The sequence below is a fragment of the Eptatretus burgeri genome, chromosome 17, assembly GCF_056783735.1.
Source record: "Eptatretus burgeri isolate ZD-2024b chromosome 17, Ebu_testis_v1, whole genome shotgun sequence".
Classification (NCBI taxonomy): Eukaryota; Metazoa; Chordata; class Myxini; order Myxiniformes; family Myxinidae; genus Eptatretus; species Eptatretus burgeri.
In genome coordinates this window covers 16,731,078-16,747,919 of record NC_140977.1, presented here as the reverse complement: position 1 = coordinate 16,747,919, position 16,842 = coordinate 16,731,078, and the positions used below count along the sequence as shown (strand labels likewise).

Sequence of the window (16,842 nt, the reverse complement as noted above, 5' to 3'; positions counted from 1 at the left end):
CCGTCCACTCCGAGTCTGTGAGGTCAGTGGTTCAAACCCTGGCCGAGTCGTACCAAAGCCTTTAAAAATGGTACGTGTTGCTTTTGCTTGATGCTCAGCATTTAATGGGATAAAAGAGCACGGACAATCCCCATTCCTCCTTCAGGAATGCCCCACTGAGTGTGGTGAGAAAGACTGCACCATTGTTGTGGCGTCGCTGGTACCCACAGTGCACCAGGAAGTGACGCGACGTTTCCCCAAAGCTCAGTGGCCGTGTTTGGCTCATCTAACCGTCCTGTGTTGTGTCTCTTGTGTTCAGCGGTATGTTCATGTGTGTGAAATGTATGTGTGGCAGCTCCAATGATTCTTTGATCCTGTTAAAAAAATCATCACATCATGTTTGTATAACCCCTTCATGATATCGGGTGCAACGTCTGTTTCCATGAACCCAAATGGGATTGGCCCGTTTAGGATCCTCACCTGAGTTTTTGTTGAAAGCTGCCAATGCAATGTAATATCCCAGTTTCAAATCTTATTTAACTTATTTTTGGTCTAAACCACTCGCTTTTATCACATGGATTACACGGACATGTTTGTAATGTAAATGTACACCGATGTTTCGAACCACTCACTCATTGACCGACTTGTTCATATAAATGTTTACTACTTTCTAGGTGCGCGAGAAAGCTGATATGTTCCATCACACTGATATAACTCGAAACCACAATTACAGGGGGGAGGGGGGGGGAAAACCCAGTCACAACCGTTCGTAGACAAGTCAGCCCATGGAGCATCGCTCCTGCAATCCCGTGATCTTGCAGTCACGTTCGCTCCCCAAGGAACCAGGTTTTTCTAAGTTTTATGTTGGGATGATTCGAGAAGTGTCTGAGTTTTTGTCACTTACAAACTTGTGCATTGCGAGGGAACCGTAAACAATCTTAAAGTCATGCTTTCTTCATTGCATCAACCATTGAAAGCATGCCAAATGACTTGTACAGAACTGTACTTGCCATGATGATGACTTGAATTGACTGTTAACGACGTGCAATGTGGGGATTAGCGACAAGAAAAATGAAAATGAGTTTGTTTTCGACTTCGGTTTACAAGTTCAACCCCTTAACGTTTGTCTTTGATTTGGAATCGCCAACTCCATGTCTTAGCGTTTCCTCGCAACCCATTGGAGTGAAAAACCAGTTTTATTTTATAACTTTTGACTTATTTACATTACAAGTTACTATAACCTGCCGATGTTAAATAAAGAGCTTATTCTGATCGCTCATTCCTGATTTGGGTTATTTAAGTGCTTGCAGAATGTAATCACAATCCACTTCATCAAATGTATAAATGTTGCATTTGTAATGGGGGTGGGGGTCGGGTCGATATGGCCTGAGAATACATAGACATGTATAAAGTAGTATGGTCCGTGTGCAAGTAGTTTGCCCATCTCGATGTGATGAAGTAGGGAAACGTAGCTAAAGAATTGTTTGTTGAAATGTGCACCATACGGAGGGTGGTGTGTTGTAATAAATAGTTAGGGATTAAGGTTAAGACAATCGTACATCTAGCCTCTTGTAAACGCCCCCCCCCCCCGGGTGAGGGGCCAGATGAGGTCGAGAAGAATGACATCTGTTGAGAGGGAGAGCTCGGCATATCGTGATTGGCCTTCTGCCTTAGCAAAGTGAGAGGAGTTTTTAGAGAGGTGGCATTGTTCAAGAGAGGGGGGGGGATTTTTGATCATCCCTTGGAACGGCGGTGTTTTGGGGACCTTTGGGGAGAGTGGGAATTCGGCGCGAGAAGAGAATCGGGTTCGTCGCCAAAAGCGAAGGAGTTTTGCTCACCTGAGAAAAAGTGACTTGGTGGTTGACTCCCCGTTTTGTCGTGCCACCTGGCACTGCTTCATCGTCTTGCCTTCTCCCTGGTTCCGGACCATGTGCTTGCTTGTCCTGCTCATGTCCCTGCTCCGTCATCTGCTCCCCGTTTCGTCATTGAATCCGGTGCGTGGCGCCTTAGATTTTATTGCCATTGTATATAATTATTAATTTAATCAATCTCCTTCCCTTCCTCATTCTGCCATCGTATCGCTCCGTCGGTTCAATCCTCCCCTGTTCTTGGCTTTGGGAAACAAACCCCCATTTTAAAGGAGTTAAGTGCCTCATGTGCTCCCTGCAATTGTTGCACGTGCAAAGCCGCCATTGTTCAAACGCAGCCCAAGGGAGTAAAGCCATTTCGGAACATCTGTTCATCGCCGGTGTTAATCGGCGTGGACAGGACAATTTTAAGCTCTTTTACAAACTACTTCATCAAATATATAAAGCTTGTATTTATAATGTCTGCAAGTCGGATGTACACCAGCTTCTGCTTGCAGTCTGTGAGCATGGTATATATATATGTGTGCGTATGTTTTATAGTATTATATGGAGATTGATCTTTAACACACATACACAAGTATGGGGGTATGCCTGTCAGACACATAAGATGACAGACATTGCACTGTAGCTTGAGGTGTTACTGTGAGAATCCCCAAGTTATCACGAAGACTCAAGTAGGTCAATTAGTGAGGGGGCCCTTGGTTCGAGTCCCGGTTTATCAGGATTTTTTCATGCCACCCCATGCGGAAATTTATTCCCATTTTATTAAATCGATGTAATATTTTGTGTGCACTTATGAAAACAAAGCCTGTTTGTGTTGTTTGTGCAGGCTTGCAGAGCCTTTCCATAATGGCCTTTGTAAATGCCACATCAGGCACCACTTTGGTTCCAAGTGGTGGGGAAGGAGAAGCCCTTCCATTGCTTCCACATGGCTGTGCACTGCTGCATCACCAAGTAGCTGGACATAAGGCAGGTAAGGACAAATTAACCTGAGCCCCTCACCCCCCCCACCCCCCAGTTCCAACACTCTCACCTCCCCTCAAGTGTTGATCTGGCAAGTCATCCCATGAGGGGTTTTATCCAAATAGTACTGCACCTCTTAACTGGATGCTGACCGTAACCCCCTTTGCCACACCAAAACATTTCTGCAAAGGTCCTCGCCAACAAGGAGCACCTGCCAGACATCCACCCGAGTTGGTTGCTAAGGCATCTATGACACAGTTAATCAGGTCATGTTAAGTATGGGAGCATGCGCCGGCGCAACGTGTCGCTGCGTCCACTTTCCGCAAAGGGCCTCCATCTGGCCATCCCCCAGGCAGATGCCTGGCCCATCCCCATGTCCTTGAGATTCTGATTAACCTGCTGTAACCATGAGGCACGTGGTCAGCCCATTGGCCTCCTCCACTCACAAGGCTCCCTCACTGGTACCAAAGGAATTAAGTCTCCGTCTCAGATCCCTGGTCAGAGTCCAAGTCTCGCATCCATAGAGCAAGACTGGAAGCACCAAGGACCTGAAGACTCAGACTTTCGTCCTCCCGCACAGGTACCGGCAGCACCACACCCCATGATCCAGTGAATCCATGACTTCCCAGGCCTGACCCAGATGTCTGTTGACTTCTGGCTCACAGCCAGCAGAGACATTAATATCACTGCCAAGGTAATTGAATCTCTCCACGACTTCAACATCCTCGCCTTAAACAGGCACAGACAGGACAGCAGCATCCAAGACATCACTGAAAGCCTGGATCTTAGTTTTGACCCAGGAAATACGTAATCCCAGTGGCTCCGACTCCTCATTCAGCACCTCGAGGGCCCCCAAAATGATATCTGGAGTCTCCGCAAAGATCACTACATCTTCTGCGAAACCTCAGAGATCTTAACAATTCAAAACTATGCACCGCAGCTTGATCTCTCCGACATCCTCCCCAGAATTCAGTCCATACAAGTGCTGAAAAGTGTGGGGGCCAGTACACACCCCTGACAAACTCCAGTAACAACTGGAAACAAGTCAGAGATGGTACCACCATATCTCGCAGCATTCCCACGACCAGAGTATAGTTCAGACATCAGATTGATCAGTTTTGGTGGCCCCCAACAAAGACCAAGAATCATTCAGAAGGCATCCTGATTCACTGAATCAAACACTTTACAGAGATCAACATAGGCTGCAAGCAGCCCCTGCCAAAACTCTCGTCTGCGTTTGGTGAGGACCCGAAGAGCAAGGATGCGGTCAATCATTGACCTCTTTGGTGTAAAGCCTGACTGCTCTGGACGCTGGTGCTCAAGCAGATGGTGGCAAACCCCATCAATAATTATCCGAGCAAAGACCTTGCCCGGAATTGAGAGCAGCGTCACCCCTCGGTAGTTGTTGCAGTCTTGGCGATCACCCTTCTCTTTCCAGAGAGGGACAACAAGGTCCCTCTTCCAGTCAGTTGGAATGATGCCTGTGTTCCAGGCAGAGCACAGAACTGCATACAATGACATGAGTGCAGCATTTCCACCAGCCTTGAGAAGTTAAGCATGGATGCCACAGATCCGTGGAGCTTTACCCCATTTCAACTGGTTCAACGCAGTCTGTGTTTCCACAAACTAAGGTGGACCACAGTTGATTGGAGGGTCAGCAAAAGGAATTGTAACACCCCTGACATCCAACTCAACAGCTCATGGATCAGCCTGGTGCAACCGCTCAAAGTAACCAGCCCAGCGTGCCTTCACTTCAAACTCCTCTGGCAAGAGCCTCTCACCCTCTGCTCTCACTGCAGTACACCAAGGGATGGGCTTGGATGAACGCAATGTATGAATTCCCCTGTAAGCAGGACAAGAATCACTTGACCACAGGTGATGCTCCACCTCCTCACAGATTCCACGCACATAGGCCTCCTTGTCCACCCTTGGTGCACTTGCAGTTTTACGCCTCGTCTCCCTGAACAGCTCAGCTCTGCCATTCAGCCTGGCCCTGCGACTCTGGTCAATGGTATCCAGTGTCCCTTGAAAGACAAAATTATTTTTTGCCCGACGGTGAGTTCCAAGACATTTACCGGCAACATCAAGGAAGGTGGTCTTGAAGGCACTCCATAACTCTTCAGGATCCTCCAAAGCACCCAGACCCCCCAAATCTCCACTCAGCCTGTTCGCAAACTCCTCAGCTACCCTCTCATCCTTGAGCTTGCCAACATCCAGCCTTGGTTGGGATGGTACCATTCTCCTGGATTTAAGCTGCAACTTCAGAGTTGCTGCAATAATTATGTGGTCATTATTGAGGAACTAAGCATTCCGGTAGACCCTTTAGTTCTGGATCGTCCTCCAGCAACCATCAACGAGCACATGGTCAATCTACTTTGCCACACCACCAGCGTTGGAATACCAAGTCCAGCGATGAGCCTGTGGATGCTGAAACCATGAACCAGCCACCCTAAGTCCATGACTTCTTGCAAAGTCAAGGAACTTGGTGCTACTCTGGTTCACAGTTCCAGACCCATAGGGACCAACACATGTCTCATAACCATCCCTTTCAGTTCCAGTCGATGCACTGAAATCCCCCAAGACTAGAAGAGTGCCTCGCCTGGGGCGCTGATCAACCACAGACTCGAGTGTGGCATAGAATACGTCCTTCATGGTGAGATCTCTCGCCTCAGTCGGAGCATAAACAGAGACCAGGGGAATGGCACCCAAGGAGTGATGAATCCTTAATCTCATAATACGCTTGTTGACCGGTGTTACCTCAATTATCATTGGAGTCAGCTTATTAGACACAGCTACAGCAACTCCTTGGGCATGGTAACCATCAGAGCGACCAGACCAATAGTAGGTGTAACCACCCACCATGATCTCGCCACTATCCGGTCTCCGAACCTCAGAGAGTGCTGCAATACCAATGTCTAAACGCTTGAGCTCAGATGATAAATGAGACAGGTGATCATCCTCTCTTTGGGATAGGACATTCCAGGCACCCACCCGAAGGGACCGCCTCAGGTTAAAGAAAGGAGACCGCCGTCTGGTGGACGACACCTCAGCACCACCCCGACACACTACCGCAATCTGACCCAGGAAGGTTACCCCATGGTTTCCCGCCTATCATGAAAGATTGGGGGTCCCAAAGGCTTTGCCCCAATCCCGTCATCCGGTGAGCTGCCCTGTGAAGTGCAGCTGTACAGGAGGTACTCCCACTGAGTGGCTTTTCAGATTTTTTTTTTAATGCTTTCAGAATGAAGGGTTTTACAGTGGTCGGAGTGCAAATCCTGCCACCAACCTCCGAATAAAAAGTAACCCAATTGCAGGAGGACGTCCGCAGACACAGTCGGGTATGAGATATGGATGGCGGTTGGCTCACAAGGAGCTCATCCGCCCTTTGACAGGTTTTGTTCTTCATCCTTCTGGGTGTCCATATCATACACCCTCCTCACCAAGATACTTGGGGGAGACGGTTTGGTTACCGACAACCCGACGATGGAACAGGTTAGTGCAGGTTTACATGGTACCTGTAGCAAGTCACAGATCTAATCTGACCTGACACCAATTCAAAACGGTTAATGAGGTTTCTGAATTGTAACCGTGTAAGGTGTTCAATTTCGAATGCAATTTCCAGCTTCCTCGCATGATGTGACGGCTCGCTTGCATTTGAGATATTCGACAGAGTCGAGCGCTCTACCTTGCTTGCCAAGCTTTCTTTCTGCCTGTGGAATGGATTGCACTCTCAGAGCTTCCAATAACCTTCCATGACGAAAGGACGTGCAAACACAAAATTGCACTTGAAAATGAAAGATATTTTGCTCACGAAAAGGGATGCCAATGGACGTTATGGAGATGGATGGCAAGGCATTATGGAGGATGCCGACGGATAGACATACCCACAAGGTGTGGCTGTGAACGAGCCCGAATTAAGCCCATTTCCTGTTCGTTGACCCAGAGTCACTGGGTCAACTGAATGAGCATGATCTCCGGCAGTGGGAATGTGTCAAATGTAAAACTGATTACGTTCCTGTCTTTGTGTGCCACCAGCAATGTTGCTGCATCCTGATGGAGCAGTGTTGAAACAGCTGCAACCACCCCCACGTGGCCTGCGGGAGCTCCAAATGTACTCGCAAGTAGGTACTGCTGTGTTGTGTATTGTGTGCTTTCAGCTCATTGTGTGCCTACTAAAAAAAAAAAAATTCCCACCTAATTTGCATGCACATTATGTGGACGTGGGAATTTTTCACGAAATAGGTCACTTTTGAATTGTAGACGTCACCATGATACACGGTGCATTGCGTGCATTGCAGTCCTAATTCCTGAGATGAGCATTATCCTGTAGAAACTTATTTGTGCTAGTAATGAATATGTGGCAGACAAACTCTTCCATGAGCCTTGACTATGTATATATATATATATATGTATGTAGATAAATGGCTGGGGCACAGATGTCTCGTTGATTTTGAAGGTCCAGATTCTCCATTTTTACATCCGGGTTAAAAGTAGACGAGCTGTTATGATGATAGTTTGTCGTCTTGCAATGAAGGACGTTGGAATATTTTAACATCGACTAATGCTGGAAATGGGACACCCAGCTTCACGTCCTTGCGAGGGGCAGTGCACGCATTGATGCCTCACCCGACGTAGAAAACGCCAGGATGACAGTTTATTCGCTTGGTCGAGATTTGAACCCAGGCTTGATAGCTTCGAGATGAGTGTGCAGACCTCAAGCCCCTTTGTCGTGACGTTTTTCTTTGATTGATTTGGGACGTAGAATTTAGCACGTGCGCAATTATTAACATTTTCTTCTGGTATCGTTTAGTATTTGTGATGTCAGGTGAAGAGCGGGGCTGGCAGGACGACGTTAGGTGAAGCGATTGAGCAGTGTCCGTAGGTGAGTGAGTCAGTTAGTCCACAACCACTTCAGTCATTATCGCTTGAACCAAACACACGGTTTTGACTCCCTCTCCCACCAAAAAAAAGAAGTAGTATTTGCTCTCTTCTCCAAAACTACACACAATTTCAATGAAACGTGACCACAACCTTCATCGCCCCTGATGTACCAAAGTTTGTTCATTGCAAAGAATTCAAGGTCTCAGGACGTCTGCGGGGGGGGGGGGGGGGTTTGAGTGACTGTTGTTCCTGATCCAGGTGAGCTTCAGCACAAGTGATCCAATTTTATTATTCTATGACAGCAGGAACTCTTTCGGGGATGGGGGGGGAGGGAGGCATAACAGACACACAGGTCGATGCTTCTCCATTTAATAATAGATTTCCGTAAACAGAACATTGAAAAATACGTGCTCCTTGCCGTTTCAAATTTGTGTCGAGTCTTCGTGTGCAGAGGTTAATTTTGTTTCAGGTATGTGGTGTTGGTATTTGCAGTCATCTTTTGTGTCTTTACCACATTTAATACCAAGCTGAAAAAAACATTTTGTATATATATATATTTATATATTTTTTTTATCCTTCCACTCTTCCCAGGTATTTGACAATGATTGCACAGACAAGATGTTCCTCGCGTTGCGGGAATTTTTGCCACATTTCCAGGGCACGTGGTCACCTGAAGAAGGAAACAACTGCAGCAGCAATAACAACAACAACAGTATCCTTTTTGTATTTCATCACAATGACGATGTGGTGTTCATGATGTGTCGAAGAAGAGGCAAGACACAGTGAGTGTTAATACCGAGTTCAGTGAGGAGCTGCAAAACGCCGAAGCCTTAGCTTCGCGGATGGCTGGCTTAACACCAAATTCGAGGCGATCACACACCTGAATGCAGGCAAACGATCCTATTTGAAACGTGGCCTAACCCTGCACTGGTTATCTTTTACACCCCTCCACCACCCCCACCCCCACCCCCACCCCCCGCTCCATACTCCCATCAGGAAAAAGCCAATGGAGCCAAAATGGAGGAAGATTGTGGAGCAGGCACTTATAGTCTTACGAAATAAAGATTATTAAATTCAGGACTCGTGCACGAGACATGAAAATAGATAGATCAAGTGGGGCAAAGACAGATGATGGACGATAAATAATTTCATTAATTAATCCCTATGTGACAATAAAGCCAAACCTTCAACGTCCAGAGACACACTCGTGGTCGTGATTCAAACCCAGGCTCGACAGTTTAGAGTGCTTACTTTGAGGCGATCCTGTCAACCCAGATTTGAACATGTTTCATTGGTTTGGGGATCATCAGCACAATGTCGTCCCTCCATCCATTTCTCATGGCTTGAACATTCTTTCAGAACATGGGTACATTCGACCCGCGAGCTGTATCTTAAGACAAAATCGGCATCACGGGACGACGTTGCGACCATAAAGAAATAATTCGCGACCTTGCTCGTATAGCTATACACAACGTACAGGATATGGAGCACTTTGCCTTCACTACTTCTGCCACCGAAGGTGGATGAGGTTATGTTTTCATCCCTGTCTCTCTCTCTGTATGCCTGGTGTCGGCTTAATGGTTTGGGTGGCGAGGCTTGGATCCAAGGGTCCTGAGTTCAAATCACACTCGGCTGTTGAATTAATACCAGGTTGGGTTACCTCGACCTGTCATCCTTCCAAGGTCGGCAAAATAAGTGCCAGCTTGCTGGTATACTATGTCGGAGTGGCGACCCGTCCCGGATTGTGCCCAATAGCCAAGGAGACTGCTTCGGTAGCACCAATGCTCTGCATAGGGTATGATCCCAATCTCCACCTCCTCATCCTCCTCCTCCTCCTCCTCCTCCTCCTCCTCCTCTCTGTTAGACTGTGAGTGGGATATCTCAAAAAGTTGTGCAACGGGTTGTGACACAACTTGGCGGATGAGTTGGGTGGTTGACGAGGACAAGCCGATTAGATTTTGGTTCAGGTCCAGATCCAGATCGGGCCTATCAGTGAGATGTGAAACGTACATTTTTCAGCCTGGCGGAGAGATGCGCTCTACCGAGTGCCGTTCTTGTATGGGTATTAAACGTGCGCCAATATTCATACCGGGGGTGCCACCCAATCCCACACGTGTAACAGGATTTTAAAAATCTTTATTTCTTTCTGAAATGCATTTGTGTCCTTTTAATATTGATTCTTATTATTATTCTTTTTTTTTTTTTTTTTAAATGCTCATTTTGGTGCATTATCTTTCTCCTTTGCCGCCTTTTCTCACTTTGTTAAATGGTTTTCGTTCATGAACTATGTGAACAGCATTGTACATAAAGCTGGAGGATGTGACCCGACATTTTTCGATGCCATGCATCCTCGATGTGAAGATCGGCCGCTGTACCTACGATCCGTTTGCTTCGCCAGAAAAGGTTTTGTACGAGCGAAGGAAGTATCCCAACATGGAGCACGTCGGCTTCATAATATTAGGCATGAGGGTATGTAATGACGCAAGCCATTGAGATGAGATGGGTTGGGTTTGGGTGTTCTTTAAAAAGTTATCCTTGCAAGAGGTTAGAATATGCGTGATTGTGAATGAATCGGTCACGTTGCTGGTTTTGCTCCTACAGTTTGAAATCGTGAATTGCACTCCACGCAACAAGTTCGTTTTTCCGAGTCGTGCCGGTTCTTTCTTTCCAGGTTTATCAAGTTGAGTCCAACTCTTTCAAAGTGTATGACAAAACATTTGGACGAGCCCTGGCATCCGATAGTAATAGTCTTCGAATTGGTAAGTTGGCATTCCTTGGCTGCTCGAGTATTGCTCGCTCACGTATGAATAGTCTGGTTCTTTAGCAAGCAACTCGCAGTAAATTAAATTGCTAAAGTTTTTGTTTTGTCTCTCATGCTCTCACTCTGTCACTCTCTCCACAAGAGAAGCTCATGTGGAAGACCAATGTTAAATTGACAATGAAGTAGAGCGGCAACAATTGGGCACAACCAGCAAGGAAGGGAAAAGATAGATAGAGAGAGAGAGAGAGAAAAAGGGGAAAAAAACACTGACATCAGCAAGCAAGTGAGTTTGCTAAGGATCATGGGTCAGGATGGGGGATGACGTGAGATGGTGGTGCATTGCTTGTTTGAAGCCCTGCAGAAAAGAGTGGGGAAGAACAATCTCTGGAAGTTCGATCCATAGACTACAGAACCGGGTAACGGGTTGAGGTGTGCAGCAATTTGTCCCATTCATTGTAAACCTTTGAGCTTAGTTGTCGTGGGGTTCCACTGTGGTCGCCTGCACTTGAGGCATGCGTGACGCATCGCGCGGTTTTCCTGGCATGTGGCAGCGCGAGGCTTCGGCTGTGCACGCTAGCTTTCACAAGCCTCGACTATCACTGGGTTAACACCAAAATCACTGTTTGGGTTTTGTCTTTGGGAAGAAGAAGAAGAAGAAGAAGCAGAAACGCACCTTTCACATCTTCAGATGCATTGGGCTGCCGAGGCAGTTTTTCCTTGGCTCAGGAGCACAACCCTGGACATGTCTCCACTTTGGGGCAGGATACTCAAATGGCTCACTCTTCCCAGTAAGCTGGTACTCATTTTGCTGACATCAGAAGGATGACAGCTGAGTCAACCGACCTCGTGTTATATTAATGGGTAGGGGGGGGGGATTGGAAATCAAGACAAAGATGTTAAGCCAACAGGAGGCTTTGTCTTTGAAAGATGTTGTAATTGTTTTTTTTTTTTCTGTCTTCCAGGCCTTTCCAACTTCTTCCACAATGGGCAGAGCTTGCGGACTGATGTTATACCAGGAATTATGCATCGCCTTGGAAGGATTTGTACTTGGTTCCAGCGCCAAACCTGTTTGCACTTCTACCGTAGCTCTCTGCTAATTGTGTATGAGGGTGCGGTATTTTTCCCCACTTCTCTTTGTGGCACTATTCGACCTACCGCTGCTGTTGAATGTGGTCCAGAAGCCTCTGCTTCCTGCTACGTCAAAATGGGCGGTTGGAGCCTGGACAGCAAGTCGCAGCATTGCTGCAAAAATAAGGCCAGAGTGAAAAGGCGCACTGCATGCTCTCCAGCAGCTGTGCGCAACTCGCGCGCACGTTCCCGAGAGGTCGCGACAGCTGTAAAAAACGCGAACGACGAACATTCGGTCACTACGGACGCAAAGAGCTTGTACCTGTCCCATAGTGCCAACGACCAAGTAACGTTGAAACATTTGTCGGATGTTCGAATGATTGATTTTGCACACGTGTTTCCAGCCAATGATCGTGATGAGGGTTTCCTATTTGGCTTGCAGAAATTAATGGCTGTTCTGCAGACGATAAAAGAAACTCATTGACTGTATTTTTTTTTGTTGTTTGCTTTTCTTGTGTAGCTCCACTGGTTTTCTTTCACTTGCATTTATATCAGTCACACTCAGAAGGATTAAAAATCTGCTTCAAATTCCCACTTTTCGTTTCTTCTGTTTCTACTGTTCATACTGCTGCTCCGCTCAGGTGTCACCGTATACACAGTGCCTTCAGAAATTATTCACGCCTCTCGACTTTTGTCACATTTTGTTGTTGCAGCCTAAATTTCAACTTTTGTCACCGATCGACACAAAATGCCCATCAAAAATGAAGTGAAGACATGTTTTTCAAAATAATTAAAAATTGAAAAACTGAAATGTTTTTTGCGTCAATAGGTTTTCAAGCCCTTTGCTATAACGCTCCAAATTGAGCTCAGGTGCATCCAGTTTCCTTTGATCATCCATGAGATGTCTCCACAACTTGATTGGAGTCCACCTGCGGCCATTTCAATTGATTGGACATGATTTAGAAAGAGACATCTCTCTAGATAAGGTCCCACAGGTGACGATGCATGTTAGAGCAGACACTCCACCATGAAGTCCAAGAAACTGCCTGTAGAACTCCAAGATAGAATTGTGAGGAGGAATAGATCTGGGGAAGGGTATAAAACAATTTCTGGAGTGGAAAGTTCCCAAGAGCACAGTGCTCCATCATTAGGAAATGAAAGAATATGGAACTACTCAGACTCTTCCTCGAGATGGCCTGTCCAACCAAACTGAGCAATTGGGCAAGAAGGAACTTGGTGAGGAAGGTGATGAAGAACCCAATGACCACTCTGACAGAACTATGGAGTTGCTTGGCTGAGATGGGAGAACCTGCTGGAAGGACACAAATCTCTGCAGCACTTCACAAATGTAGGCTTGAGAGGAGAGTGGAAAGATTGAAGCCACTCCTGAGAAAAAAGGCATGTGAAAGACAGAGCATGAGCATGAAAATTTAACTTTAACAGCCTGAATGCATTGCGCTACTTCTGGCAGAAACCGAGCAAAGCTCATCATCCATCTAACACCATCCCTAACGTGAAGCATGGTGGTGGCGGCATCAGGCTATGAGGATGCTTTTCAGGAGCAGGAACTGGGAGACTTGTAAGGACAGAGGGAACAATGAATGGAGCCAAATGCAGGCAAATCCTGATGGAGAACCTGCTTCAGAGTGCAAAAGACCTGAGAATGTGGTGAAGATTTACGTTCCAACAGGACAATGAGCCCAAGCATACAGCCAAAGCAACACTGGAATGGCTTCAGAACAAGAACTTGAACATTCTCGAGTGGCCCAGACTTGAATTCCATTGAGAATCTGTCATCGTTTCACATGCAGCCTGTGGCTGCTGGTTGCATCATTTTCTGGAAGGATGGCTGTGCTGCTGATGCAGTGCCCATTACCAGTAAGCCGGTACTAATTTTGCCAACCTTGGAAGGATGACAGGCTGAGTCAACCCACTTGGTGTGACTTCAACGTCATGACAGGGACTCAAACTTGAGACCCAAAGATCTCAAGTGCTAAGTAACACCAGGCTTATTGAGAATCTGTGGAAATTCTTGAAGATTGCTGTTCACCGACGCTCCCCATCCAACTTGACAGAGGCTTGAGCAAATCTGCAAGAAATAATTGGAGAAATTCCCAAATCCAGATGTGCAAAGCTGATACAGACATACCCAAGAAGATTCAAAACTGCAATCGCTGCCAAAGGTGCTTCTACGAATCAGACTCAGGGGGTTGAATAATTATTGATGCAAGACATTTCAGCTTTTCATTCTTCATTAATTTGTAAAAAATTTCTCCAATCATGTTTTCACTTTTTGTCATTGTGTGGTATTTTGTGTAGATAGGTGAAAAAAATAATCTCAATTGAATCCATTTAAAATTCAGGCTGTAACACAACAAAATGTAAAAAACAGTCAAGGGGGTGTGAATACTTTCTGAAGGCACTGTGTGCTCCTCTTTCTCTCTATGCCCCACTCTCTCCCTCTTGCTACATCCTTCTCTCCTGCTACATCCCTATCCATCCATCCATCAGGACCATACTCTGTGCAGAGCATTGGTGCTGCCTAAGCAGACTCCTTGGCTGTTGGGTACAATCCTGGACGGGTCACCACTCCGACACAGGATACCAGCAAGCTGGCACTCATTTTGCCGACCTCGGAAGGATGACAGGCAGAGTCAACCCCACCTGGTAGTAATTCAACAGCGAGAGGGATTTGAACTCGGGATTCTCGGATCCCAAGCCTACCACCTAACCATTAAGCCAACACCAGGCATTCATCCCTATCTGTCGGTGTTTTTATATATATATATATATATATATATAAAATTTCTCTCTCTCTCTCTCTCTCTCTCTCTCTCTCTCTCTCTCTCTCTCTCTCTCTCTCTCTCTCTCTCTCTCTCTCTCTCTCTCTCTCTCTCTCTCTCTCTCTCTCTCTCTCTTCCCAACCTCTCTCTCTCTCTCTCTCTCTCTCTCTCTCTCTCTCTCTCTCTCTCTCTCTCTCTCTCTCTCTCTCTCTCTCTCTCTCTCTCTCTCTCTCTCTCTCTCTCTCTCTCTCTCTCTCTCTCTCTCTCATTTCCACTTTGTCAGAGTCCATTTGCATATTCTGCGTGTAAAATTGACTGGATTTTCAAACGCCCTCCTCTCCTCGGACCGCTTCAATGGTTTGTCCATTTATCTTCTTTGTCCTCTCGTATCTCTCAAACCTCCTTTCACGTTTTTTTTTTTTTCACACCACGACTCACTATTTTCTCCCAAAGCCCTCACTTTCCTACCTTTTTCCTCAAATTTTAATATTTTCACCTCGCCCACCTCTGGATGGACCTTGACCGGCTTCCTGCGACAGCCGTTCCTCCATTGTGCTTCCTCGGTCCGCAGCCTATATTTGCTTTCGTTACCCGGTTTAACAATGGTATTTTAAACAAGGAAAATGTTTGCCAATCGAGGTTGTGGTTTATTTTGACTTGCATTGCCTGGTTTCCTTATCTTGTAACATATTAAACCATTATGCTTTGCAAATTAAGAGGTTTTGAGAGTTCAATTGTTCATTTGATTTGTGTGCTCCAGCTTACTTTTTTTATGGGTCAGGAACTTTAATATGTCTCAACAATCGTCTCTAAAGAATGTATAATTTGTTGTAATGAGCGAACGCTTCAACTTTTGGGTTTAAAGCAAATGTGAAGAGAAAGAACCTAATTAATCTTCGTATCTTGATTGTACTGTGTTTTAACATGATTATAAAATAATAGCTTTTTATGTTGTGGTTATTTTAAATATCTTTCCTAAATCAACTTTGAATGCATCTACCTCTTATGCTGCATGACCAATTTTAACTTGTTGTCATGACAGAGTGTCACTGCAAAAAAAAAAAATGTTTTGTATCAAAATGAAATTGCAATTTCCAATTGATGCTGTATTTTGAGAAACACTCAAAAGTGCAATGAAGGATCGCTGATTTGCATTGCAAGGGAAGACATCGAAAATATCTTTCGAATAAAATGATTTTTTTTTTGAGCACATTGATGCGTTGAGCTGACTTTGTGAAAGATACCATGGGATTTTTTTTTTTTAATATCCATGAGCAAATCGTCTTAAACGGAACGTCCGACTTGAAGTCCTTTCCGAGGGATGGAGAACTCGGTGATTCAACACGCTGCCTGCGAAGCACCAATACGACTGCTTGTAGTCGGGTCAGGAATCAAACCCAGACTGGACGGCTCGTAGGCGAAGATGTGCTCTTTCCGCACATTCCTGCGAGACTTGAAAGCCTTTTTGTTTTGTTTTTCTGATGTTAATCTCCACCTCAAATGACAGATATAACGTCCATGAAGTTACTGTGTCAAAATTTGTAAATATTCCAAATCAAATAGACCATCTGATGTCACTTGCTGGCCTGGTGATCCATTTATTCCTTTTGATTAGGGCATGTGATCAGGAAGAGGTGTGGAGCTATTGGATGCGGTACATTACGGTCGTGTGGCCATGGAATGCTTGAGTGGCTGAAGGATTCCAAGTCTGTGTCCAATTAGACCAAAGTGCATGTGCAAACTACATGACATGACCTTGTCAGGCTTGGGCATGAGGGATTGTGGAATTTGACGTTGTGTCGTCTGCAAGTGTGCTGTGCAGAACATCCAGAAAGTTTGAATTTGTTTTTGATCCTTCTTCCCATATAAGCACCTGTTGGTCCAAATCGTTTGGCTGAAAGACCCAGGTTAATAGATGTACCTATGATGTCACAACATTGAACACCTCTTCAATCATTTCTCGGACATGCATTCAGCGATCTTGTTTAATTTAATTTATTTTCATTGCTATACCATGAAGCATCTTTCATGAAAAAAATAATTAAAATTCTGATTACTCTTTTTCCATTTTACCCCAAACACCTTTACAGTTTACAAAAACTGGTCAGACAGCATTTTCATCTGAATGATAGTTTTCTCTTGTCTACAGTTGTAGAATTTCTTTTATACATAAATAAATAATATGAAATGTTATCCTGTTTGTGTAGTTCAGTATGTCTTCCCTAAAATGTGTGAACATTGGATCCCTTCTGTGCGAAATTTGCATTCCCATTCGAAAACATCATCCATGTCATGTGACCAATCATCTTCCACAATACAACTATATGACCCACGTTATTAATATTCATGACCGAATCTCCCAATCGTATGCAATCTTCTGTGTCACATGACCACTCGAGTCAGTTGCGCAAACACATAAATCTTGTAAATATGGGCTAACCCTTTAACTCCGAACAGCAAAATTATTAAAACCACGGGGGCTATGACATTTTATAGTCTTGTTATAACTAAAATGGCTACTAGTCGGCCATCTTTGATA

General features: G+C 45.3%; 1 protein-coding gene across 5 annotated transcripts in view; it reads left to right on the top strand.

The window, feature by feature from the left end:
• IPMK (inositol polyphosphate multikinase) overlaps positions 1 to 15,513 on the top strand; it is a 34,510-nt gene extending 18,997 nt beyond the window's left edge. For 4 of the 5 annotated variants that reach the window (XM_085862089.1, XM_085862088.1, XM_085862087.1 and 1 more), the window contains 6 exons: positions 2,677 to 2,820; positions 6,846 to 6,931; positions 8,283 to 8,403; positions 9,988 to 10,160; positions 10,363 to 10,450; positions 11,415 to 15,513. In XM_085862089.1, coding sequence (XP_085718215.1) covers positions 2,697 to 2,820; positions 6,846 to 6,931; positions 8,283 to 8,403; positions 9,988 to 10,160; positions 10,363 to 10,450; positions 11,415 to 12,004 — 1,182 coding nt within the window. In that variant the 5' untranslated portion in view covers positions 2,677 to 2,696 and the 3' untranslated portion in view covers positions 12,005 to 15,513. The remainder of the gene's footprint in view (positions 1 to 2,676; positions 2,821 to 6,845; positions 6,932 to 8,282; positions 8,404 to 9,987; positions 10,161 to 10,362; positions 10,451 to 11,414) is intronic. The other variant, XM_085862091.1, reaches the window with a different exon arrangement.
• The last annotated feature ends 1,329 nt before the right edge of the window (positions 15,514 to 16,842 follow it).